This window comes from Antedon mediterranea, chromosome 1 (genome assembly GCF_964355755.1).
Source record: "Antedon mediterranea chromosome 1, ecAntMedi1.1, whole genome shotgun sequence".
Classification (NCBI taxonomy): domain Eukaryota; kingdom Metazoa; phylum Echinodermata; class Crinoidea; order Comatulida; family Antedonidae; genus Antedon; species Antedon mediterranea.
Genome location: NC_092670.1, coordinates 26,699,953 through 26,727,582, shown reverse-complemented (window position 1 = coordinate 26,727,582; position 27,630 = coordinate 26,699,953). Strand labels below are relative to the sequence as shown.

Below are 27,630 nucleotides of genomic sequence, written 5' to 3'. Positions count from 1 at the left end.
CAGCCTGTTTTGCATTTGCATTTTATGATTTGTAGGACCGATTGTGGTGCTGGGGGGTTGTCCGTCAAATATGGTATCATCCTGCCTTGGCTGATCTTCCATCCATATTTATCTGGAGGTACATTTTCTTCATTTCCAAGCCAAACTTGAACTTGTTGGTACACCCTTAGACTATGATACTTTGCCGCTGATGCCGTTGGGGGTAAAGAACGTGGATGAACTGCTTTAGTACTGCATCTAGTCTTTTCATGAAATTTACGAAACCTCAATTCATCTAGGTTTTCATTATCACTGCTACCATACAAAGACAAAATGGCGTTATTACCCGCTGCAATTACCTCCTGTCTGTTTGCTTTAAAAGTCATAAACACTTTCGCTTGTTCAGAAAAGAAACAGTCACTTCTTACTTTAGTTACTGCTTTGATTTTCCCAATACCAAAAAATCGCGATGTCGTGTCACATCCAAGGAACGCGTGACAAAATAGGATATATTTACAAACATCGCTGCCAAGGTCAAGTCTTGTTGCTGCAATGTTCCAACATCGTTGCACCTTTTTAGTTTCTTTCCTTTGGTTTGGCTTGAACCATACATTATGTTTGGTGTGACCACCATGGTGGATAAGGAGGACCAGGATATCTGTATCATCTGCGATGACAACCGTGCCTATTTGTTCTGCACAGAACAGAGCCATCTTCGACACAAGATAGTCAGCGTCAGCTTCTGCGTGGTGAACAGTACAACCTTCTTTTTCAAGACTATTTTCCAAAATCTTAATGAATCTTTGTTTGTTTTGAACGTTTGACAGAAATTCTTCTCTTTTGGTTTGTAAGGTCATAGATTGGTCAAAGTGTACAGCTACACCACCACCACCACTTCTCCTTGTATGTGTACAGTCTTTTGTACTTAGTGAGTTATCGTACCCATCAAAAACAACAATGGGTTTTCCATATTTGTGAGAAACATATTTAGTGTATACTCTCATATGTCACCCCATGAAGCCCCTCTTGTCCATGGAATTTTATGAAGTAGTGCTCCTCCATCTAAGACGTACTGAATTTGATCAGGAGGTTCTGGAGCAACCTCGATTGCTGTTGACCACAAACTATCAGCTAAACTTAGCTTTATTTGCAGACCTCATCATATCTGGTGATTCAAACAATCTAAATATATCTGATACATTACAGGGACGCAGCCAGCAAAGAATTAAAGGAGGGTCAACCAAATATGTGAGTATTTTGGTAGCGAAGCGAGCAACCATGGGCTGGGGGCCAGGGGGCCGCCAAGGGCCCCCGGTTGGGGTCCAGGGGGCGAAGGCCCCTGGAAGCTTTGGCGGTCTAGCGCAATCTAGATCATTTGAATCGGTTTACGCACACACAAATATGACAATGTTAACACTAATAAACTGAAACAAAGAAAACAAAAAACAACTCTCATTTTCATTACAGAACATTTTTATATTCCAGGCTGCCACAGACAAACACTTTTTTTCTTGCTTGTTTGTTGATTTGTGTAGAGAGGCTGTAAACTCAGAGGAGGAATTATTTGAACATGGAGTGATATTATTAAATGAGAACCGTAAGGTTAGAGTTCATACACTGTGCAAGTCCAAGAAGCTATCTTGGCTCCGTGTGTGTATGTGAGACGCTTATCATACCCAGTACATACAATATTTTGTTTAAAAATATAACTTTTTTGTTCGAATGTATAGTATAGGTGATAGCTTATACATAATTGTAATAACTAACTTCTAAATTATTATCATACATTTTACGTTAGTTACTATAACGGCGCTCTAGACATCGCGTGATGCATCATAAGTTTGGAACATTCTTCTTGGCTTGGAGACAGAATTCGCGAATGACATTCTCTGTATTAATGTTCATGTTAAAGTGTATGTTCATGAGGCACAATCCCGAAAGCTGCTCATAAGACATGTGATTTCGCAAACAGGTTTTCGTTCTCCACAAAGTCGAAAAACTCCGCTCAGCTTCAGCAGACGTTACGGGCATAGGCCTACGCGATTAGAAGAAGCGCACGCACATTCGGGAACACATCTGGATCCGCTAATTTTACACAGTCGCTTCCATCACTGAAGCTCGGAATGAAGATGTTCGTGTCTTGGCAGATCATCGTACCAAATTCAAGTTCCTTGAAGACTTCTTCAACATTACACTTCACGATAGACTCGGGTGCTACGCCAAATATTTTAAAGCATGGCCTGTTATCGGTAGAAAAACGGGTTTTTAACTCGGTTTGTAAATGATCAAGAAGTTGATTTGGTAATACTGCTCGGTAGTAATCTTCCACAGTATCTCCAGGATGATTTGATCTGTATTGTTGTCTCATGTTTTTATTTATTTTTTCTAAAAAAAAGGGGGGGGTCAGGACCCCCGTGACCCCCGCACTGGCTGCGCCCCTGACATTATGGCATCTTGTGCCGGCAGTTACAAGTCGTTCAAATAGAAGTAAAGGATCTACATTGACCACATCATCTTTTATCTTCAATGCGCTTTTAGAGTTCATTGTAATGGATTGGCTCTTTTTCCGAAATGTGTAGTCGGCGACCTTTTGGTTTGTCATTGATTGCACAATTTGTTGACCTACATGCTTGGCATTGTGACAGTCTACATTGATATGTGCCGTCACTCCAGTTGCAATGTTTGTCAGTAATTTTGTACTGTCTGTATTGAATGGATTTCGCAGTGTCAGATACCTTGATATGTCTTGTACATCACTGAGGTCCTTCATCTTTCTGGCATATGTTGTTTCTTTATGTTGTTCACTGGTAGTATACGAAACGTTAGTGAACTCTTGCATTGAATGATTGATCTTGGCGCAGACTGGAGTTGAAAGGACCCACCCAGACAAGTCGTTGAATTTCTGTTAATCCTCGCCCTCTTGTTAGACCTCCTCTTGTTTTTATGCTACGCATAAGACACTGTTCTATGGCAAGATCAGTTGATATTCCAGCCCAACGTCTGTCAGATCGCCGCACTTATTATTTGGTCAAATTTAAAATGTTATACTCGAGACTCGAGGTTTATTCATGACACGACTAGAAAATGTTAACGGTCAAAATAATGATTTTCGGTTATATTGTACATTTGCATTTGTTTTCATTAGTCTGAGTAAATATAAACAAATATACTGGTATAATAGGTCAAAGGTCAAAAACATAATTTCTATCCATTTAAAAAAAAACTTTTTCATTATAGTGAATATAAATATGAGTCTTCTGAATCTTTTGACACAAAATTGACGAAGTTGTGCTTAGTGGTTACTAAGATATAAAAAATGTATTTACTGAGAAATCTAAAATAATGAATATGTGTCAAAGGTCAAAATAATGACTTCCGGTCATTTTACACGGATCTTTTCTATTAGAACTAATATAAACATTGACCTTCTGAGTAGTTTGACGCAAATAACGCTCATCTACGCCCACTGGTTACTAAGATACGAATATACGAAAATATACAATAAAATAGATCAAAGGTCAAAAACATGCTTTCCTGTAATTTTTGGTAAAAAGGTTTCATTAGAGTACATATAAATATGGGTCTTCTGAATAGTTTGACACCAAAATCAACATGCTACGCCTAGTAGTTTTCAAAATAGAAAAATGTGTAATTTGACCCCTATGACCTTAAAACCCCTTAAAAAGTATGTTCCACTGAACCGATTTTGGTAGATTTTGGAAATGATCTTCCCAGATGCTTATAGAATCAAATAAAAAAGGTTTGGAAACTATTGCAATTTGTTTTGGGTTACGCCCTTTTTTGTCATAGATTGACTGGACTAGTTTTTTGGCGGCCTGGCATGGTATTTGTAGATCCGGCCATGGCGGTACACACATACAGGAGGTTGCGTAGTTTATACAGTGACGTAACATGGTCACTGAATTTGTGTTATTTTTTGCCTTTTTTAACTGTTTATGCTTAAAATTCAGGAAAGTAACATAGCCTATCATATGCGATCCCTCAATAAACATCAGTGTGCCAAATGTGAGCACGTACTGTTCAGTGGTTTCGGAGGAGATACGTAAAATTATGCAAAAAATTTAGTAGCATTAATATAGAGATTGAATTCTTTCTATAAAAAATTGTAGAAATCTAAACGCAGAAGACAGGAGCTTATTCCACGTCCATCATCAAGCAACTTTGTTGAGGAATCCGGTCTGTACAACTTTATTATTTCTGAATCAAGTAAAGTGCCAGTTAGCCAGATCAAAACATTTCATCAACTACTTATCAATCTGGACAGACTTGAGGTAAATTTGATTTTGAAAAATGTATCTTTTATCAACACACATGTAATTGGTTGTGCATTTTAAAATACAATAAGATAAGATTAAAATAAACTAATACCTAATTCAATTGCAAATCGCATTGGACCCTTTTCGCAGTCGTGCATAAAATCTCACAAATTGATATTACAATTGTTGCCTATGTCTTGCATTGTTATTAATCTGGATCGCAACAAAACACAAAAAGTACACAAGCTTGTAGTCGAAACTAGATGATGTGCTCGGACACAAACCTCTAAGTTTTGGGTGTACTTTTCGTTGATATTTTGTTGGAACACGACACCCATTTGGATTTGTTTTATTAGTGTGTGTGTTTTATGTTTGTTTTTTTTCAATGGTTTTTTATATTTTGCAATTTCTTTGTGTGAGGTTTAGTATCTTTTTTGCTAGTTTCGTAATTACATTGTGGTCTAGTTTTGAATTTTTGCTTTAAGCGCTGATACCTATTTTTTACACATATATCGCGGATTTTAACTTGAACGTACTAAGCATTGATAATATCAATGGTCACCACGTTTTACTCACTGAGCCAAACCATAATTTACAAAAATCATTCTGTAATAGGATAGGTGTAATTAATTAAACTTTAATGACGCGATCATTGACCGGCTGTCGAGACTAAACACTGTTTAATTTGGCGGCCCTGCATAGTATTTGTAGATCCGGTCGTGGTGGTACACAACAGAGGAAGTTGCGTAGTTTATACAGTGGCGTAATATGGTTGCGCAGACGTTAAATTACTGCCTTTTTTTAGTGGTTATCCTTAAAATTCAGGAAAGTGACATAGCCTATCGTGTGTGGCCCCTCAATAAACATCAGTTTGCAAAATGTGATCACGTACCGTTCAGTGGTTTCGGAGGAGATACGTAAAATTACGCAAAAGATTTAGTAGCATTAATATAGATGATGTCACAGAAGAATGTTCTAGTTACTATGGAGAGCAAAAGGAGCTTATAATAAATGATAACGAGTTGTTGCTTACATTTTAAATGTTCCTATTACTTTCTTCACAGTTACCCAGTCGAGTTGGAGCAGTGTTGCAGTCTCCATTGTTACAGCATGCCCTATCCTGTACAAAAGATGAGGACATTATCCAGAGACTTAGTTTCTGGCTTTATCAAACATTACATGAAGGTATTCCATAATTGACACCCTTTTCTGTATAGACAACCTTCTTTAACTTTTCGTATTCTTAAACACAAGCAATGTTTGTGCCGCTCCTTTATTCTAGAGAACGGAGTCAATAGGAAACAGTAATCAAGCGCTTATTGTTTACTATGGCTATTTGGAAACTCGGACTGGGCATGCTCAAACCCCAAAGCACGTTGGCAGCTGTACTATATCTTGCACTAAATGTTTACTAGGCCTTACTGATTATTAAACAAATAAAATTGATAATAAATCATTATTTCTTGAATTATTAAATAGAATATCAATTTAAACTAGATTTGAACTCATCACTTTTAATATGTCGGTGCTAAATTCTGTCTATTTTGTGCCTTACAAGCTAAGTACGCAAAAGCGCGTGCGCGACGCGACGCAAAATTTTGTGGAAAATGTGAAATTCTTGAAATGTCCTGAAACGTGTAGAAAGTTGATTAGAAATTGATTTTGAGCAGTTTTAACTTTGAAAGAGTGCGTATGCGCGAAAATACAAATGTTCAAAATTTTGCTGATGGTACAGGAAGATGACCCTTGACATGAAGCATACGTTTGTCCAAGTTTCAGTTTTGAAAAAGGCTGTAAGTTTTTAGTTTATAATTATTTAATTTAAGAATTTCGGAGAATCGCGCGTAGTTACGCTACGCGATCATATTTTCATTAAACCAAAGTATGTTGCACAACTACATATATACGTGTATCTGCTGTCCAAGTTACAACATAACTGCTATTGCTGTTTATGAGATCTGTGTGACACAAAAATTGAGCTAAAAAAATGAAATTTTTGACAATAACAATAGGCTATCGCTCTACAGAGAGTGATAGCTTAAAAAGAAACAAGACTGCTTGTAGCGGATAACTAATAATACAGGAACACTTTGACAAGTTTGGGTTATCTGCGCAAATACAACATGCACCACATGCATTATATGAACTAAATATGTTTACAGTGTTGAAATAATTGTACCTATTTTGTGTCATAAAGCATAACAGTATTTACTGAATACTCTGTATATGTTATATACAGTGTAGCATAAATGAAATTACGAGACCCTTTTAAATCCAATTATTAACACGATGACGTCATCAAATTGACATATAAAGATAACTATATTTAGAAGATAATTATCTAAATACAGTAATTACATTAATGAAAATTTAAAGAATTTTGGGCACGTAAAAGTGAGACGGGCTTTCTTTTAAACGAGATGAGCTTTTACAAAAGAGATCAAAATCTAACATTTTGAATTCAACTGACCATATGATGACGTCATGACCATCAGATAGACAAAATTTGTATATGAATTCATATCTACAATTCAACAACTTCCAATAACTTTTAATTGCGTGGGTCACTTTTCATATCCGATTCAGATATAACAGATTAAAATATACTGTAAAGATGAAATTAAGTAACTCATATTATTCTAATATTTTTATATGATGACAAAATAAAACTAAACAATTTGTAACTTATGTGAAAGAGAATTGATTGATAAAGAACATGGGGAATGCATTAGCGCGATGCGCTATATTAAATGGTATTAACTAGTACAAAAGTGAAAAAAATTCTATTAACAAAAAATCGAATGGCCATATGGTGACTTCAAAACAACCGGTAGGTACAAATTTTACATGAATTGATATCTACAACTTATCAGCTTCCATAATATATTAAATAAATAATAGGGTCGCTGACCATCCTCAGGAGCTGTAACAGCTACAGGTCAATCTTATGACAAAGTTATACAAAGTTATTTCTACAAACATTTGAGATATAGCTGCAATAAAAATAAATATGCGGATAACCAACTACATTTGAACTCGTCACTTTGACGAGTTCGGGTTATCCGCACGACAAACGCCATGTGTACGTCATGCGTTGAAATATTGCAGACAGAAAAAGATTATGGCATTATGACCTGAAATGAAGAATATGACATGTTGTTAATGCTGAATTCTGTCTATTTTGTGTCATATACTACAGTATATACAGTATACACAGTATAATCTGTATACATATTACATACAGTGTAGAATAGGTGAAATTACGGGACCCGCCATTTATTCCAATTTTTAACATGGTGAAGGTATCAAAATGAAAGACGAAGATAGCAATTTCGAAAGGAAATTATCTCAGCAACAACATATTAACATGTAGAAGAAATTTGAATACGTAAAATATAGATGCGCGCTCTTTTAAATATGATGAACTATGACGCAAAAGATGAAAATATGAGTTTTTTTATTCAACTGGCCTTGATGACGTCAAAACGAATATCAATCAATCAATCGTTCGATTTATATAGCGCCATTCCAACATTCATTGCTCATGGCGCTGTAGAAAAAATCAGAAAAGGTGAGTTTTGAGTAGTGACTTAAAGTGACTCAATAATGATGTGTGTTTAATGTTCAAGGGTAGGTGGTTCCAGAGCCTAGGTCCACCAACACTGAAAGTCCGATCTCCCCAACTATGTTTGCTCCTTGGAATGTCCAGTAGCACCTGATGACTAGATCTTAGTTCTCGCTTTCCCTTCTTGACTGTCAACAATTCTGAGAGATATTTTGGAGCGCAACTATTTAGTCATCGGAACACCAGCAGCAGGATCTTAACACGTGACTCCATGGGTAGCCAATTTAACTCTTTGAACAATGGTGTGACGTGATCATACTTCTTGGCACACATCACCAAGCGAGCTGCCCAATTTTGCACCTTCTGGAGAGTCCGCAACTGCTTCTTTGGCAGACCATACAGCAGGGAATTTCCCATATCAAGCCGACTGGTAACAAAAGCATGTACAATCTGCTCTGTTGCACAATGGTTCAAGTAACGTCTGATCTTGGCGATGTTACATAAATGGAAAATAGCAGATCGGCAGATTTTGTTGATATGTGATTCCATGGTCATTTTACAATCAAGTTGTACACCAAGGTTACGAACTTCAGTTGATGGATTGACTAGCACGCCACCAATATGTAGGCCATCAAACCGGATCTTTTTTCTCTGCTGAACAGAACCAAATAGGATCACCTCGGTCTTTTTATCATTTAGCTTGAGGAAGTTGGAGCCCATCCATTTTCTAATCTCAGCAGTGCATGCTTCTAACCGTTTTACGGCAGACAGAAACTTGGTCTGGCAAGGCTTGACAGAAACGTAGATTTGTATATCATCTGCATAGAAATGATGACATAATCCGTGTCTTCGTATTATTTCAGCAACTGGTGCAACATAGATGGAAAACAGCTGTGGTCCAAGCACCGAATCTTGTGGGACGCCACATAATAGAGGAAGGTCATCTGATGAAACATCACCAATGCAGACGGCCTGGGTTCTGTTCATTAGATATGATATGATGTAAACCAAGACAATGCTTGATCTCTTACCCCTATATCATGTGACAATCTATGAAGAAGCAGTGAGTGATCTACTGTGTCAAACGCAGCCGATAAGTCTAGTAAAACTAGAATAACAAGTTCTTGATTATCTATTGATGTCAAATCGTCATTCTGAACACGTAGAAGCGCTGTCTCCACACTGTGGTTAGCTTTGTATGCTGATTGGTAAGTTTCATGGAGGTTGTGATTTGACATGCTTAGAGAGTCTAACTGCAACAACACGCTCAATAATCTTCGAAACAAAGGATAAATTTGAAACCGGTCTATAATTTTTAAGAACTTCTGGGTTGAGGCCAGTCTTCTTCTGCAAAGGCCGTACATGTGCTTTCTTTAAATTCTGCGGTACTGTGGATGTGATAAGTGAAAGATTAACTAATTTCATTAGCACTGGAACTATTATAGGAGCGCAATCCCTTAAAAGCCAAGTTGGAATGGGATCTAGCTCACAAGACTTTATCAGGGATGCCTTGATAAATTTCTCGATCTCCTCATCTGTGGTTGGTTCAAGAATAGACAGTTGACAGCTTAAAGGAGCCCTTGTACTAAATGTATGCGCATCTTGGAGAACAGATGGAGGAAATCCTGATCGAATTTTAGTGATCTTTTCATTAAAAAACTCTGAGAAACGTTCAGCAAGAATACTGGTTGATTTACAGGTAGGTAAGGGTGTCTTATTTCCTCTATACAGTAACATGTTTACAATTTTGAATAATTGCTTCTGGTCGCCTACAGCATTATTTACTAGCGCTGAGTGATATTCCAACTTTGCAGTATGAATATGTGATGATACACATTGGAGTTGATGTGTGTAAGCATGCCAATCAGTTTCGAGACCTGTCTTACGCCATTTCCTCTCCAGCTGCCTTCTTACTTTTTTCTGTTTTCGTATCTCATCAGTATACCATGGAGTTTGCGGTCGAATAGTCACCAGACGTGACTTAGTTGGAGCAAGTTTATCAGTGATTGAACGCAATGTAGAGTTGTACATACATATAGCATCATCAATGTCACATGGAAGAGATACAGTCAGTGTTTTAGTGGTAGTAACTCGCTGACAACAGAGTCAGCACAGAGATTCTTGTAGTTACGACTAGAAACTATTTTTTTAGTTGGCGGCGGTTTATTTAACTGTAACTTACAATGTACGGCTGAGTGGTCAGATATATGTGGGATGCCCACATCAGTTAGAAAGGTGTCAGTTGATTTGGTAATATCAATATCGGGGTGAAAATGGAAAACGTATAAGTGGAGATGCACTCTATTAAATGTGATAAGCTATGACGAAAGATACAAAAATCCTATATTTTATATTCGGGTGGCTATACGATTACGTCACAATATCTGGTTAGCCATATTGATGCATGATCCGATATCTATAACTCATCAACTTCTAGAATTTGTAATAAAAATAAATTTCACGGTTTACTTTAGAAACTATGACTGTTTTAAAAAAGACTTCTTTTTTTTGACGATTTTTTTAGTTTTTTCATAAAAAACGCGCGGATTGTCTAATTCATAAATATCGGACTGACCAATGGATGTTGTGTTTTATTTTGTTTTATCTACTAATAGTAATACAGTAACTTCAATTCAATTAAGATCACATTTATCATGCAGATAAAGAAATCTGTTTAGTTTATAGAAATGCGACATTTTCTTTCTACTTAATTTTTTTTTTTTTTTTTTCAACTTTAGATTGATCTTTTTCCATGTGATAGACCAAAATGAAACTTATTTGTGTTCTAACTTTGATTTTTCAGAACTTCTTGACTGTGATGATGCAGGAAACAATCCAAGGGCGGAACATCTTCTACAATTACTTATTAATTTCACAGAATTTTTACAGGTAAAAATGTACTGTAAATAGAAGACACTATATTGTTATGATAATAAGTATTATAAAGTGCTGTTCAATGATGTGTCACAGCACCAAAAGATTTTTTTTAGTGACTTGAATTGCCTTAAGATTACCACTGACGGATGTGAAGTGAAAGCTGGTTCCAAACCAATGATGCTTGGTCAAAAGGCAAAGACCGTTTCCTGTTGGGACATACAATTAAATCACATAGATAAGTTGGTGCAGAACCACAAACAGATATGTTTGGCGCTTTCAATTCCCGGCAACAAATTTGCCTTCTGGGAAACAGGCTTATGTGGTCCTTTTCAATTTGATGCAAGAAGTTTAGAATATTGCACAATCTTTTACGCATCAACCTATATATTGAAATTGAAAACAAGTTTGTGAAATAAGATCTGTAATCAACAAGTGATCTTAATACTTTTTGTAATGTTAGTTTGAGTTTTAATAAATTGTGTTTAATAATAGGCAATTCTATATTTAACAAAATAAATAGCCGCCTTAAATTTTAGTACAGGCAAAATAAAAATCTAGATAAGTTTAGTAGAAAACCGCTATGTTCCGCTTTACTCCAACCGCTCTTCGACTACGCTGCCCCAGCATGGTTTTACAATGTATCACAGCCTCTAAAAATAGCCTTCTAACATCTCATAATAAAATAGTTAGGTTTATTAATCAATCTAATGTTAGATCTCATGTTGGTCATTCAGAACTTCATGAATTAAGACTTTTAAATGTGGTAAAGAGGGTTAATTTTTAAAGTTTATGCTATGTTTTTAAGATTTTTAATGACACTGCTCCATTGTACCTAAATGAGCATTTTACACTTATCAGGGATTTTCATGAGAGGGTGACCAGAAGTATCACTATGTGTAACTTCCGTATCCCAATAATGAAAGGATGTGCTAGCAAAATGTTTTATTTTAACGCTATTAAAGCATGGAACAATCTTCCTATTTATATCACGAAATCGTCGTCGAACATAACTTATTTTAAACAGTCTCTAAAATTATTGTATTTTTTGATTTTTTTAAATCATTTTATACAAATTTTAAATCTTTTAAATATTCGTATTTTACATTTTGGATTTTAAATTTTAATCTATTCTCTTTTTAGTATAAGGAATCTGCAATTTGTTTCTCTGTGTTTCTGGACCCCAATGGAAATAAGTGTTCTACTTTTTGGGATATCCTTTTAACTCGAGTCTGTTGTACTGATTTTTAATTGTTTACATGTTTTCACTCTGCTGCTTTAGCCAGATACGTCCCAAGAGGACTACTCATTCAAAAGCTAAAGCAAGCAGCAGTTATAGTTCTAGAGGCTGATATTTTTGGTACTTTGTAAACTAGGATGGGTCATGCTAAAACTACAAACCCAATGCACGTCTGGTAGAAGAGAGTCTATGAAAAAAATTGCTGATAATACAGTATTATAGATGTAGACAGTAATCTGTAAAATCTTGTTCAATAAATAATGACTTTGTTCTTGCTGTCAACATAGGCCAGTATTATAATAATTCACTGTTAAATAATCAAAACATTATTTCTGGTATTTATTTTACTGTCAATCTAGACTGATATATATAATACTGTAATGCGCTGTCAGATAATCATTGAATTATTATCAAAACAGTCCATATACAGTAATAGTAAAGTTTTTTGTTGTAATAGGATACAATTTTTTGACACTTGAAGCATCTAGGCTTGATGAAGTGACCCCCCAGACTTGACCTTAGCAATAAAATAAACTATATAAGTATAATAAAATAATATTATTTAGACATCATTTTTATTTAAATTATTAATAATAAGCACATCTTTTACAGATTCAGTATTTTTTATTTTTCAATTTAAATTGCACAATTATGACATATCAAAGTGTGAATTCTTGTTGTATTTTACTTCAAATACAAAAATTATTCACTTCTGTAACAAAAAACTAACATTTATTCAATAATTCATGTATAAAAACAGAAAAGAAACGTTTAATTATAACCCAAAAACCATTGTCTGACCGACAATTTAAGTATTTTTTGCTTTATATTACATTTATTTCAGGTAAATAATTGTTTGGTTAAGCGTGGTTCCCACTAGCGACGCAACGCAAGTGAATTGACCAATCACAAGCGATGGCTTATTCGCTTGTGATTGCTAACTGTCTATAACTTCGCTTGTCATTGGTTAAAACGCTTGCGTTGCGTTAACGTCCTTGCGTTACGTTCTAGTGGGAACCAAGCTTTAATGTGAATAACTATTATGTGACAATAAAATGACACATTCAAAAACAAATTTGAAATTAAAAATATTTTTCAGGGGGACAATATATCTTTAAAACTGTTACGTCAATAAGCGAGCAGCGGCAATCAAACCGGTGTAAACAACATAAATTACTCTGTCGCTAATGCAGAATGTATTCAGCGTCAAGTCAACCCAGGATGTACCCGTGTACTTGTACATGTTTTGAAGTTACAGTCCAGCATATAATGATTTGTTTTTCGTATTTAAAGCAAATACTTATTGCTTAACTAATTTTATTTTAACTGTTTGATTGACAGGAGGATATTCCAGTATCTGAGAGCTTTTTAGTCAAGTATCTGTATGTATGGAATGGTTTGGACTATCGACCATATATTTTACAACTTATTACTAGATTTAGAATACATCCTTTTCAAAGTAAGTAACATTGTCTTATTCTAATTCTTTATATAAGGCAACATACATGAAATAAAAAAAATCAACATTTTGCATGATGCATTCTTTTTTTAAAAAGTTGTACATCATTTTTTTCTCATTAATTTGACTTTTTGTAGAGTTGAACGACCTTGTTCTTGAGCCCCTACGCAAGCTATTCTTTTGTTCATCTGTTTATTTCAAATGTCAGCTAATTTACAGCTTGACAGAGCTACTGAGGCATTATTTGGAAGTAGAATTACCAAAGCACAGAGTTCATAGAAAAGAGAAAACAGGTGATGATGGAGATGCTGCGGATAAAACAAATTGGTATGCTTTAAAACATGCTTTTACTGATTTGCTTTTTATGGGGATCAATAAGCTATATAACATCTGTCAACATGTGACTCAATTTGTTTTACACAATAATTTTTGTCGGCATTAAGTTGATATGTAATAACGGTTTTGTGTTTTAACTGGTAATTAATACTGCTGCTGCTACTACTGTAGTTTATTTTCATTATTTATTTTTTTCTAAAAGTGATTTGATGTTTGAGGAGTTGCTAGATCGTGAACTTGCAGTTGACACTATACAACAACTGGTTTCATTTGTAGATAAGATTTGTTGTGTAGGCCTACAACAAGAAAATGAAAATTCACTACTACTCTATCATGTGCTATCATTTTATGACCTGGTAAGTACCACTGACTGGTAATGTACAAACAATCAATTTTCATGATTTAAATGCGTAGAATATTTCTTGAGTTGCTGAGTTATTGCAATTCACACTAAGCCCAGACTACTTTTATTCTATGCATGCCCAAACCTCACATAATTGCCGTCATCTCAAAATGTCAAGATTACTTTTGAAAACCACATTATACCGCATACCACATTAAAATTCTAATTAGGTGATCTTAAAAGATCTGCTATTTTACAAAAGCTTTATTAAAATATCTTTATCATATTAAATTTAGCCATGGTAAGCTTTTCAGCGTACTCACTCAACATTCACAATATCAAATAAACATACGTGTATGTAGGATTTTGCAATCACTCATTCAAGTTTTAAAATGGTCAAAAGCACTTTCTAATCAAATTAGAGCATTGTTCAGGACATTTTGAGCGTTTAAAAATTTGTTTTCTTTTTTTTTCACACATCACGCAAGTTTTTGTTCTTATATATTTAATTTCTTTAAATTTCATTTTTAAAACTTATTATGGAAGCCAAGAGTTGTAGATATGAATTCATCATTTGTCCACCTGAATTTTAAAATTAGTATTGTCATAGACAATCACATTCAACAGATTTTTTCTTTTGATATGTCATTGCCCAAACAATTATCTTTCAGCATGTGTAAGACCGTATATTTAAATATCCTACAGCTCTTCAGAATTAAAGGTGGCCTTCATGTTTATAATATATGAAATTGTAGACATGAAATTATTTAAAAATTATACTTGTTTTGACCTAATATGGCCTGCATAATTAAACAAGTAGGTTCTTTATCTCTTTCGTGTCCACTTTTCCACATGTTTTTGCTGATACAATTATCTTCTGGAAATGTCATGTTTTATTTTGATGTCATACCAAAAAATTTGAATATTTGTGAGTCCTATAATAATAATAATGATAATATATAAGATTTGTAAAGCGCACATATCAACTAAAGTGCTCAAGGCGCTGTAGACTAGATAATAATAATACATTTATATAGCGCCTTTTCAATAAGCGCATTACAGTACATAGCATATCAGAATATGAAACATATATTTAAATAATTATTAATTATTGCCTAGCATAATAATTAAAACAATTTACATTTCATTATTAGTATACCAATAAGCGAGCAAATAATATCTTAGAATTACTTTAACATGCTTCTTCTCGTCATGTCCTGCGGCCACTTACGGCACCCTCTCCTCTGTCCACAATAATAATGGCTAAGTGTGAACTTGTCTTGAAAGATGTACTAGGTTCTTTAAAATGCACATGAGCAATGCGTGTACACTGCACCTACGGTTTATAGTTCTTATCCGAGAAGACTTGTTCTACCACTAGAACCATGGAGTGAGTGAGCCTCGAACGCTTGCCGATGTTATGGCTGGATTACAGTTCCAGTGTCTTAACCGTCATTCACTCACTGTATATATATATATATACTCTAACAAATAATATACACCTAAGTACGTAAGCACTGTTATGCTTCAGGTCATAGGATGGCATACATCAAATTTTCATACATTAACATTTATTGAATGTCTATAAAATTATCTTTTAAATCAAAGATCACCTCTAATTTGTCAAAGTGACAAATTAAATTTGAATTGAAAATTATATAATGTTTTAATGTTGTGCTTTACTCCATGGTTGTGCTTACAATAAGGAACATTTCACTACCGTACCATAAAAACTGATTTGGGGAGGTTAAAGTGGAGGTGTACTCAGTGCTTTTCCTGTTATTTACTTCAGTATATTAATATTAGTAGGTACAAACATAAAAAATCATATCAAAATAAGCAGTTTCTAAGAAATCAGAAAAATAAAAAAATTTAAAAAAATATCGAAAACTTACTGTATATTTTTTTCAGCAGTTAGGTAATAACCTTAGTTGTAAAGGTCACGTTACCGTGTTATGTTACATCACATCTCCTCATCTCTCAGATCGCTCGAGCTGATGACGAGACGCGCTAACTACACACGTATCATTTTCGTCTCCCTGCTCATAATAATAGATGTCCATCCACATCTGATCGAACGAACACAATTTATTATTGTCTTGCCTTTTGTTATTACTTTTTGCGTCTTCTCTTAGCTTCAAAATGAAGCACTGTATGGTATATAAGTGCCATAACAAGACACATAGAGATATCAATCAAGTGAGGTTAATCTCCATTCGTCGCTCTGTTGCTGGGGCCTAGGCCTAGTCTGATTTACATCTTTGCCGTCAGCAGTTTGTGATGATTGTATAGGCCTAGGTTCTGGTTCAAACGCATAACCATTTCTTTCTGGTCTAGGCGTGGAGGTAATTTATACCTCCATGATTAAACATTGCAGTCTGATCCGTCTATATTTTCAAATAACCACGCAAAACAATCTTAATCTTAGACTTATTATTCGTATGTATTTTATATCCTAGTTTATCGAGTCGAGGAGATCGATCGAGTCGAGCGCGAGGAGGATCGAGAATCGCGAGAGAGTAAAAAAAGCCGAAAGGTTGCACATGCGCAAATTGATTGACTCCCTAGAAAGTAAAAAATAGTTTTTTTAATTACATTAATTACGCAAAAATGAATTGGTCAAGCCCTTAAAAACACATCGGGAATGAAAAATTCGGCTTCCGAAGAATCTGAAAACATATACGTATAATATTTCTGGAACTTTTTTTTTTTTTTTTTTTCAATTTAGAAGCAAATGAATAGGGAAAAAATTTTGTAATTTGAACTATCCCTACAAATGGCATTTTTTTGATGTTTTTCAGAATAACCATGCAGCATTCAACAAATTAAAAAAATACCTTAATTTAGATGAAAGTAATTATTATGAACTGAATAAAACAAAAATTTGATGAAATTTTTTGAGAGCATCTCCATTTTAAAAAGTGCTTAGTGGGATGGTTGTTCGCTGATTGCTAGGAATGAAGGAATAACATTTTCCGCTTCTATGAACACATACGCTTTGTTCACCTTCGATCACACACATTATTCACCATTATTAACAAAATTATAATTAATATTTAAAGATGGCCATGCAATAGAACCATTGATTGGAATTTCTACTGTTACTTTGCACCTTAAAGTATATACATTATGAATGGTAAATTGATTGGACATTTACTTTCTCATGTCACAGTTTTTATTATTTTTGTTGTAGATTTCTGTGATGTTTCGCAACTATTACATGCCTTTTGTTTGTGTACCATCGTTTGCCATTGTCTACAAAGCCTTGTTGTCAAACAATGCAGTAATATTGTGTAGAATATGCAAGATTATTTGCAAGTAAGGTTTTTTAGGTGATCATTTAGAATAAAATGATCACCTGTTGTTATTGATGAAATCTTCATTTTAGTTTTTATTGTTTCTGTACACTATTTTGTGTAATATCTCAAAAAATAAAGTGTCTATGAACACCAAAATTTTACAATATCTTTCAAATACTTTAACTCAATCCTTTTCAGCGTGATCACTCTCATCCATGAAAATTTAAAAGGCTCAAAATTAAGTTTTGATCAAGTTAGAGCATGAATTAGGCTATTTGCGTGTTTCACAAAATTACAGCGCCAAAACTTTTGCGCATGCGATTCTTAGAAAGCGTAAAAAATAAAAATTGATGTATAAATCACATTCTACTCACAATCCTTAGTACATTAACTGATTTTGAGTCCATTCCGACTTAAAATAATGCTATACGAGCACGTTAAAAATGACAAAATGCGCACATTAATTTCACAAAAGTTCTGAAAATGGCGAAAAAAAAGGTCTTTTTTAAAATGAAAATTACTCTTCAGAATGCAAGATGACCCCCAATTTTTTAACTCGAGTACATGTGTTTCGACACCAAGATAGTGAATCTATCATATTTAGATTTTAAGCACATTTTATATAAAATTGGTGGCCATTTTGAAAAATTACAAATCACAAATTTTAACTTTTGCCTCTTGTACAAAAATGAAGTTTTTTGGACAAGTAGTTCTCGAGAAAAGGCAGTTTTAGTTTACTGTAACTTTAAAACTGCTCGCCGGCTTTTGAAAATTCTCTCCCGGAGGAGTTGTACGCCCTCCCACCACTATAGAGATATGGTTACTTAACCCAAACTCTTCCACTCATTTAACCAATATTTGCTCTTAATACTGGTTGACACATGCACGGTACTGTCTGGCATAGTTTTTCTTGTCTATATGATGAGACAAATAAAAGGAAAATTAAAATAACGCAGGCTTTAAATACATTTCCATCCATTTTTTTTTAAATGGCCACCATTTCAATACTAGACAAAAACTGAAGTGTCAACAAGGCCTAGTGGATTCCATGTCTGAATGTTGACAGCCTCTAACATTCCAGTCCCCCTAACTCATTTTTTTTCAGATTTTTTGTCTAGACTATTAATTCATTGTGACAGCTGTTGAAGTTTAGATATGAATTCACATAAAAATGAAGCCTAGTATCAGATTTTGTGACGTTATGATATGGCCAGCTAAATTTAAAAAGTAGTTTTTTCATCTCTTTTGTCACATTTATAACAATTTTAAACAGCGCGCATTGCGAATCTACATGCCAAATTTTCTTCCAAACCTTATATTTTTTTGCTCAATTCATTATCTTTCGAAATTGTCATCGTCAAGTTTATTTTGATAACGTCATCATACCAACAAATTTGAACATGATGTGGGTCCCGTAATTTCACCTACAGTATGCTACACCTATATGGTATACTGTACTATTATATATGACGCATAATAGGTACAACTCAGCACTATAAGCATATATACATCATGTCATAGGATTGTAATTGTAATATTTATTGCCATCCATATAAAAAAGTAGACAGATCAAACAATTTGTACAACAATAATACAAGAAAAATAAGTTACAATATATGGAATAGCAGAGGATATCCCTTTAAGCTCAAGAGTTTGTTTCAGAAGGGGTCCTCATACATCAACTCAACAGTCGTACGTTAACGTACATGCATGTTTAAAACAATTTTATTTCATTAAAATTATAAAAATGATCACCTAAGTGACGAATTAAATTCTAGTTTAATTTGTTATTGTATTAAGATTATAATTAATCAGTGAAAATAAACACAGGCAAAAAGATTCAATGAAATACATTTAAATTTTAAATTAAAACTATTATTACTATTAACTAGTATTCTACAATTATTATTTATGACACTTGATTATGACACTATGTATAGTATTTCATTTCCACATACAAAACAATGTATGTTAGTCCCTAGTTTATTCCTGCATTTTGCAAACTCATTTTAAAATAATTAAATACTATTTGTTTCAGTTACAAAGAAGAATATAATAAGATGAAGAGAGTTGAAGATAGTTCTTTAAAGGTTTGTTGTATGCCACCTTACACAAGTAATTATTATTCACAAGTTTGGCTATGAATGCACACAAATTACTGTAGAAAATGTTCAAATTCTTGACACAATCACACAATCATGTGGCCAACATTTTTTGGCATCACAAAAAAAAGCATGGTGAATTAATCTTTGTCGGTGGAAGAGGAAATATGCGACCTCCTTTAACAACATAGTTGGGGAGCCAGAAAGAGTTCACCAGCACCCTCTAGCAAACTATGTTAACAATGTTTTTTTCTTCCTTATATCAATACAAATCAATTTTGTGCTGTTGGCCAAAAAAAAATTGGGATGCTTGGTCAGTACAGGGACCAATTTTTGTGCCAAACTACTCAGAAGACCCCTATTTTTATTCACTCTAATGGGAAACTTTTGCCAAAAGTGGACAGGAACCCCTTTTCTGACCACTGGTCAAGAAATTGGCCATATGAATATCTCATCAACCACTGGTCAGAAAGTGATAATTGTGGTCTCAAATTACTCGCAAAGTATATGTTTATATTTGTTCTAATGTAATAAAAATCATAAACTGTCAATAAACCCCTAATTTTGACCTTTGACATATAGCCGGCACAAATATTTTTAGCTTGGAGTACACTTTTCATATCTCAGAAATTGTTGGGTGGATATGGTCATAGTTGGTTCTCAACCTCAACCTTTATTGTGTTAGGATTTAGTAAGGATATTTTGAAAATATGGACCTATAGTTGACCAGAAATTAATTTATTTAAATATCATATCAAAGTTCCAGCTTGGAGTCAATTGTATAAAACCTTATAAAGATATTTGAATCTGAAATATACAACACAATTCAATGGTAGGGGCGGTTAAGTGAAGGGGTCCTCTGCACCACCTCAGTCCGATCATGGTTTGTGCTGAGGTAAGAAAATGGAAACATGGACCTTTTAGTTAGTACAATCGTATAAACTTCTCAATTCTTTAACACTAATGTTGTTTGTACTGTATCTATATATAAATTTGCGTAAGGCGCGTTATTTCTAAAATGTTTACTCGATGGTATAGAAAGTTGGTTAGAATCTCGGTACTGATTTTAACCACCTGATGTATCCCTGTTTACTAATTAAATTTAGTTAGATAATTAGTTATTGACAATTAAAACGAATTTAGGTTAAACGATTTGCCCTAAATAGGGGTGTTTTCCGATCGTGGTATACACTGTCTAATGGATGTCCCCATGAAAAATACCTGCAAACAATAATACGAGGATACTTCGCATTTTCCTATCTCCTCCTACGATAATTGTTTTAAATAGCTGAAAACCGGTTGAACAGCTCGAGTATAGTATCATAAGGCCGATTTTCTTCAAAAAAATACTATTTTGATAGATTTAATATACGTTTATAAGAATGTATTGATTTCTGATGAATGGAACATTCCAATCTCTCAGACTCCCAGTTTGTAGGTAAATTTATGAGCCCTTGGTTTAACACAAGTAGGTAAATTTATGGGCCATTGGAGAATAAAACTTATATATAGTATTGCAAGACTTTGACAATATTGTAAATGCTGTACGTATTAACCATTTTTGATCGCCATTTGAATCGAAATTGTCTTACTGGGAATGTGGTTACTGTTAGATATATAAACAAAATATACAAAGAACATTTATTACTGTGACTGTGGGTAAATTACAGTTGCTTCTCAACGTATATTAATTACAAATTATAAAAAAAATATAAAAGTCATAGTGGCGTTTCGTTACATGTACTTTACTATTTCAATCAACTATAACAGGGACAGTTTTAAAAAAGTATTATAAATCGTAAATGTTTTACTGTGTTTAGTGGTATATTATTGATAGGCCTATAAAACATTTAAAACAATATTTCGTTACTGAGTAGATAGAGAATATATTTAAAAATTGTTCTTCCCATCCTCTTCCCCATCCCTCAACTCTAATGTTATATACAAAACACAAATTGGGTTTGTTTAAATGAGTTCAAATAAAAAAATTTGCCTAATTCCCAGGGTGCTAATTTTACATAAATCATCGTGTCTATTTATTCGTTTCTGTAAACGACAATGTACTATAGTCCCGTGGTATGTACATTTTTGACGCTGAAATTAGGGTATGTTCAGACTCGCGGAGTTACGGTAAGTGGCGTACATATTTTTGTGTCTGAACCATGCCGCGGATTAGCGTTAGGAAGCTGTTACTCCGCGCCAGTGGCGTTAATAACTCTAGCGGGAGAGGGTAGATTTCATAACGCTAATCCAGTGATGCATCAGTGATTTTAACCTTAACCAATGAAAATACACGACCACAATTAGCAGACAACAACTACATACCCGTACCCTATGATACGACAGCGAAATAGCTATGTCAAATGTATTTTCAGGTGTAAGAAAAGTGAAGTTGGCGTCAGTAATATGATATTCATAAATTAAATCAATTAATCAGATAATTTTCCGTTTTAAATTATTTTGAATTAAAATGCAATTCTACATATAGTAAGAATAAATCAGTATATTTGAAGGTAAACATTATATAAATAAAAATTTAAAAAAAACAATGTAAACGATGTAAACTTTCATGCATTGTCATGATTGTATACATATAGTTCTATCTGCTTTGACCTGATCAGAGTGTTTAAAAACGCAAGTCATTGGAACGTTGATCGTTGTGTCTGAACGCCTTGGCTTTTAACGCCACGGATTACCGTACGCCATGCGTAGATAACTCCACCAGATCTCCGTGAGTCTGAACATACCCTTACTGTGTATTCGAGAACCATCTGTGGACACGACCTAGATGGTAAGCGAGCGTACCATCTAGTATTTTTAGTTTATGGATAGGGAAAGTCACGCCGTCTCCACACACTGCCCAAATCATTATGATCTTGCAATATTTCACTTTAAAACTATAACCCAGTTTCTTTCTTGCTTGTGTTTGAAATATAACTATGTTAAAATAATTCTAAAGTACATTATATTTACTCATCCTTCTTTTTGTTGGATTTACTAATAATTTAAAAAGCAAATAAAATGAATGAACATTGCATAGTCAATCATCATACTACATCAGTGCGCATGTGATTTTAATTAAAACTAGTATCCTAAATATAGGTTTGTGAATAAAGATTACTATGAAACTAATTTACATATTTTTGCTTATTTGTATTAAAAAGATTCAATATTATACAGATATTGACTGCTTAGAGGTTAAATATAAGATTAGACATCCCGACTTTTAAAATATATAACAAATATATTTACCGATATAAAAGGCGATATCTGTTATATTACATAGCCAACAACAAGTAGAATATCTGCTGGGTCGGGTAGCTAGGCTAGGTAGGCCTCCTTTTTGTATTGTATTTAAACAAGCTGCCCAGACACCTTACCTTTCGAAGAAAAATATACAGATAATTACTAATTAATGATTCCTTGACAATAAAATATTCACTAGCCTAGGTCGTTTAAATAATAACAGAAGAATTTCCATCAATAAGCCTATATTAATAATAATAATATTATCAGGTAGGCCGAATAAATAATAATTCGTCTTCTTTCGAGCCGAATCACCAGTTGTTCAGATGTTCAGATGACAAGTGATGATATTTATATGGCCAATTTATTAACCAGTGGTCAGAAAAGGGGTTAATTCTGTCCACTTTTGGCAAAAGTTTCCCATTAGAGTGAATAGAAATATTGGTCTTCTAAGTAGTTTGGCACAAAAAAAATATTCCAATACACCCAATAGTTACCAAGTTACGCAAATTCTTAACTTTGACCATATTGACCTTTTGGGCCCTTTACTGACCAAGCATCCCAATTTTTTTTTTAGGGTGCAGGTAACCCCTTTCTGGCTCCCCAACTAACAATTGCAATCTCCAGTTATAATTTTTCTTAGTTGAGTGACTATAAGTAGGGTAGGAAGAAGGAATTACCTTGCACCCCCATCCAGTATATACAGCACCCCCCGCAATTTCTAGACGGTCTCCCATCCAGAACGCAACCGGGCCCAACATTGCTTAACTTCGGTGATCTGACGAGAATCGGTGTTTCAACGCAGTATGGCCGTGAGGGTCATCTCGGTAACCCCTGGTCATAAAGATTTTATTTTTGTCATAAATTGTGCAGAATATCCATATTTATATAAGCTTTAATGAAACATATTTTTGAAATTTGGCAGGAATACGTTTTGAAACATTTGAGGATACCTTGCTTATGTGATCATTCCAATTTAATTGCGGATCAAATGTGACCCCAAGATATTTAAAAGAGTCAACTCGTTCAATAATATCTCCATTATAAGATATTGAAATATCTTTAAATTTAGGAAGAATGTGGTTTGTCCCAAAAATCATAAGTTTTGTCTTTTTGATGTTCAATGTTAGTTTATTAGTTTTAAACCAATTAGCAATTGTATTTAAATAGGCATTTAGCTCGTATTGAAGAGTGACTGGGGCAGAAGAATTACAAAGTATAGTGGTGTCATCTGCATACATAACACATTTGCATGGCATAATATCTGGTTGGGAGTTAACATGAATAATAAACAAAAGAGGACCTAAAATTGAGCCCTGTGGTATACCAATATTTATATTCATAAAATCTGATTGAGAAGTGTTAATATTTACAACTTGTGATCTGTTTCTTTAATATGATATAAACCAATCTAGTTCATTATTACTGACTCCATAACATTTGAGTTTATTTGAAGGCACTTCCTCTTATTTGGAAATTTCCTGATGTTTACAAGAAGCATGTGGTCACCCCAGGTCTGTTTTACACTGGTATGAACTACATGGGCATGGTGACAGGACAGTGTGGTCATGCGGTCTTATTCTTCAATCTTCCTTCTTGATCTAGTTGAGAAAATAACGACCATGGAATTGGAAGAGTATGAAGATGATGAACAAGAAATTGAATTTGAGCTGGACGATGACTGAACAACTATTGTTGTAGTAACTTAATAAATGGGTTTTAAATGAGTAATTTATGTACACCTTCATATACATAGTTTTATTTTGAAAAAAGAAAAATTGTTACTATGAGTGGATAGCAACACGTATATTTAAAAGAATTTGGGATTTAATAAAGTCTGTAATTTTCCCTTTTTCAGCATGCTGTTATTTTATGTACATCTTTTTAATTTAATTTTTACTTTGAAAATTACTACTGTTATTATGAGAATTTTGTGAAAATTGAGGTCCAGGATTAAATGTGACAATTAGTAACATTTATGACCATTTTGTGAAATAAATATTCATTAGAGTGGAAAGAAATATGTATGTTTTGAACAATTTAAGACAAAAATAAATTCTTTATGTTACTGAGATATGACCGTCAAAACTTGTCATTATAGTACATAGAAATTTGCATATTCTGAATGAACAATTCAAGATTAAAATCAGACCTATGATCACTCTTTTTCAAGTACCGTCAATATTTAGGATTTTGATAAATCCAAGATGGCCACCAAAATGGTCCCCAAAAGACCCCATGGGAAAATAGCTCTTCCTTTATTTTAAATTGTGTGTCCAGTCTTTTTAAAATCACACCAATAATTATAACCTACATAGATATTCCTCCATTACTCTACATTCCTTTTGTAAAACAATATTATTTATTTAAAAAATAGTATATCTCTTCCTGTTTTCCGCAAAAACTTTAAGCCAGTGTGATTGTCTTCATTTCCTTCTTAAACCTTAAATTCTGTTTACTTACTTCATACCTGTATATCATGTATATCACCTTATTTTTTTTGGAAGGATCATATTGTGTGTGTTTGTGCACTTCTAGACTAGATCCCTGCATCTGCAATGTACTTTTTTTCCTTTATATCATTTTGTGTTATAATTATGTGTCTGAAATAAATGTTTTGTCAATCAGGGATCTGACCAATTAAATATGTTTATCGTTTCAGGCTAAGCTCAAAGAAGGTATAAAGACTCTGAATCAGTACATAATTGATTTCTCCAATGCACTTTGGAGAAACATGGTATTTGTGGGTAAATCAAAAACTCTTGTGTTTGACATACCCATGAATCTTCTTCAGAAGTCTAATGTAACATCCACCAATATTATCTTCTCTATCCAGCAGCATGTGGCTCTATCTGGGTTCTCATACAAGTTTTTAAAGGAGGTAGGACTTATTATATATTATATTGTTAGTAAAAATAGTTTTGTATTGGATAGTAAGTTGTAGAATTAAAGCTCATCCCTCTCAAAATCGATCTCGGCATTCAAAGGTAAGTACCGATGTATTCCGTGTGTTAACTACTGGAGTTCAACAAAACATGCCGGATGAAACCTACACTAGCTAGCCTACCAAATAAAACAGCAAAATATAGACGTAAACTCTGTATTAATTTATCTGATTGTTTTCAGACTCAGGCAATAGAAGATTTCCATCCTATCCAGATTAAGGGTAATACTCGGAATGAGTATGTACAGTTTCTTAGCAATGAATGTCTAGATGGCATTGTATCGTTCATTAATACATTTATCAAGCGAGGCAGTTCTACAGTTCATGTGAATTCCAGTCATTCAAGGGATGAATCAGGCTGAATTCTTTATAATTATATAATAGTTTGTCATTTAACAAGTATAGATTGGTGAATAAAAGGTTACCTTTATTTGTTTTTGAAACATGATATGGTACCTCCTCCTATATATGCATTCATATATAGTAGTTGATAATTAAATTGATTGTATTGTAATGATACCTTGGATATATTTTCCTGTTTGACAATCCATGTACCCTCATTCTGTTCAGTGTAAAGCTCTGTCTACACTATCAAACTTTATGTGACAAAGAAAATGTGATGTGCCCAAATATGGATACGATTTCATACCACTACCATATTTGGGCACATCACACTTTCTTTGTCAATCTAGTTTGATAGTGTAGACAGAGCTTTAAAGTTGACTTTTCACTATGCATTGTGGGATATTTGATGACATGTATAAAGAATGTTTCCATTATAATGAAATAAATGTAAAGACATTGTCATTTTTAAATTTATACTATAGTTACCTTTTAATGTAGCTTTTTGTTGATTTTAATGACAATTTCCAAGTAGTTAAGCATAATTTTATTAATTGTGTATTGTATGTGAAATCTGCAACCAAGGTCCTGTAATGTTTTTGTTATTTTAAAATCACATCAATGTATAGAAGGGTTTGGGCAATAACCATTGTAAATATACATAATGTTTGTATAGACTGTATTAATATAAGTAGATCACTAGTTTAGACTACAGTCAATAAGTTTGGTGAAATGGTGTAAAAAAGCAATACTATCACTTTATGAATTTAACGTCTCTTTAGATTGAATATCTGTGTATTTATACTCCACAACATCTTACACATTCTAATTTACCCACTTTTTATTGTAATGTAAATAAATCTCTAGACTAAAATGACAAATCATACTTATTTTATTACACAGTCCTTATTGATTTGTACACTAATAATTGCATTGTTCAAGGGCGTAGGCAGGTCCAGGCATGGGACTAAGTTGAAATTGCACCCTTACCTTGAAAATCTCAGTGATACTATTCATAAGGTTCAAAATAGCAACTTTTATTTAAAATTAGGCAAATTTACAACATTACACAATTAAAAACCTCATACCCAGCCTGTACTTGGTAGTTGTACCATAGATCATAAAACTTTAGCATTTTGGGAAACTTGAAATCCAGAAATTGCATTAATGAAAACGCAAAAGTTTTCAGCATACTTGATGCGAAAGAAGCGTTTTGGCAGATAAAACTTGATAAAGAGAGCGCTGACTTAACGACCATGACAACAGAATTTGGACGTTACAAATGGCTTTGAGTGCCATGTCATGTTAAATCAGCTCCTGAAGTAAACCAACAAAGTATGCATAGAATAACCGAAGGGCCGCTTGAACAGTTGTAAAGTCATAGCGGATGATTTTTGCATATATGGAAGCGGAGAAACTTTAGAGGAAGCTAATGCATATCATATCATTTATATCATATCATTTATTTCGCCAATATACAGAACAGTACAAAAAAAAAAACAATACAAAAGTAAGTCAATGAGGCCGGATAACCTAAAAGTTATAAATAAAAATAACCGTCGAGAGGCTCTCCACATCGAAATACTTACATAAAATGAATAATACATGGATTCATCAAAGTCAT

At 33.7% G+C, this 27,630-nt stretch overlaps 1 protein-coding gene across 1 annotated transcript in view; it reads left to right on the top strand.

Annotated features, from left to right (window-relative positions):
• Positions 1-27,630, top strand: part of LOC140063603 (centromere protein I-like) — a 42,135-nt gene extending 14,505 nt beyond the window's left edge. Inside the window, exons 7-16 of the mRNA XM_072110017.1 lie at positions 4,110-4,271; positions 5,321-5,441; positions 10,625-10,710; positions 13,277-13,394; positions 13,532-13,721; positions 13,933-14,086; positions 17,267-17,391; positions 19,411-19,462; positions 25,383-25,601; positions 25,847-27,630. Coding sequence (XP_071966118.1) covers positions 4,110-4,271; positions 5,321-5,441; positions 10,625-10,710; positions 13,277-13,394; positions 13,532-13,721; positions 13,933-14,086; positions 17,267-17,391; positions 19,411-19,462; positions 25,383-25,601; positions 25,847-26,026 — 1,407 coding nt within the window. The 3' untranslated portion in view covers positions 26,027-27,630. The remainder of the gene's footprint in view (positions 1-4,109; positions 4,272-5,320; positions 5,442-10,624; positions 10,711-13,276; positions 13,395-13,531; positions 13,722-13,932; positions 14,087-17,266; positions 17,392-19,410; positions 19,463-25,382; positions 25,602-25,846) is intronic.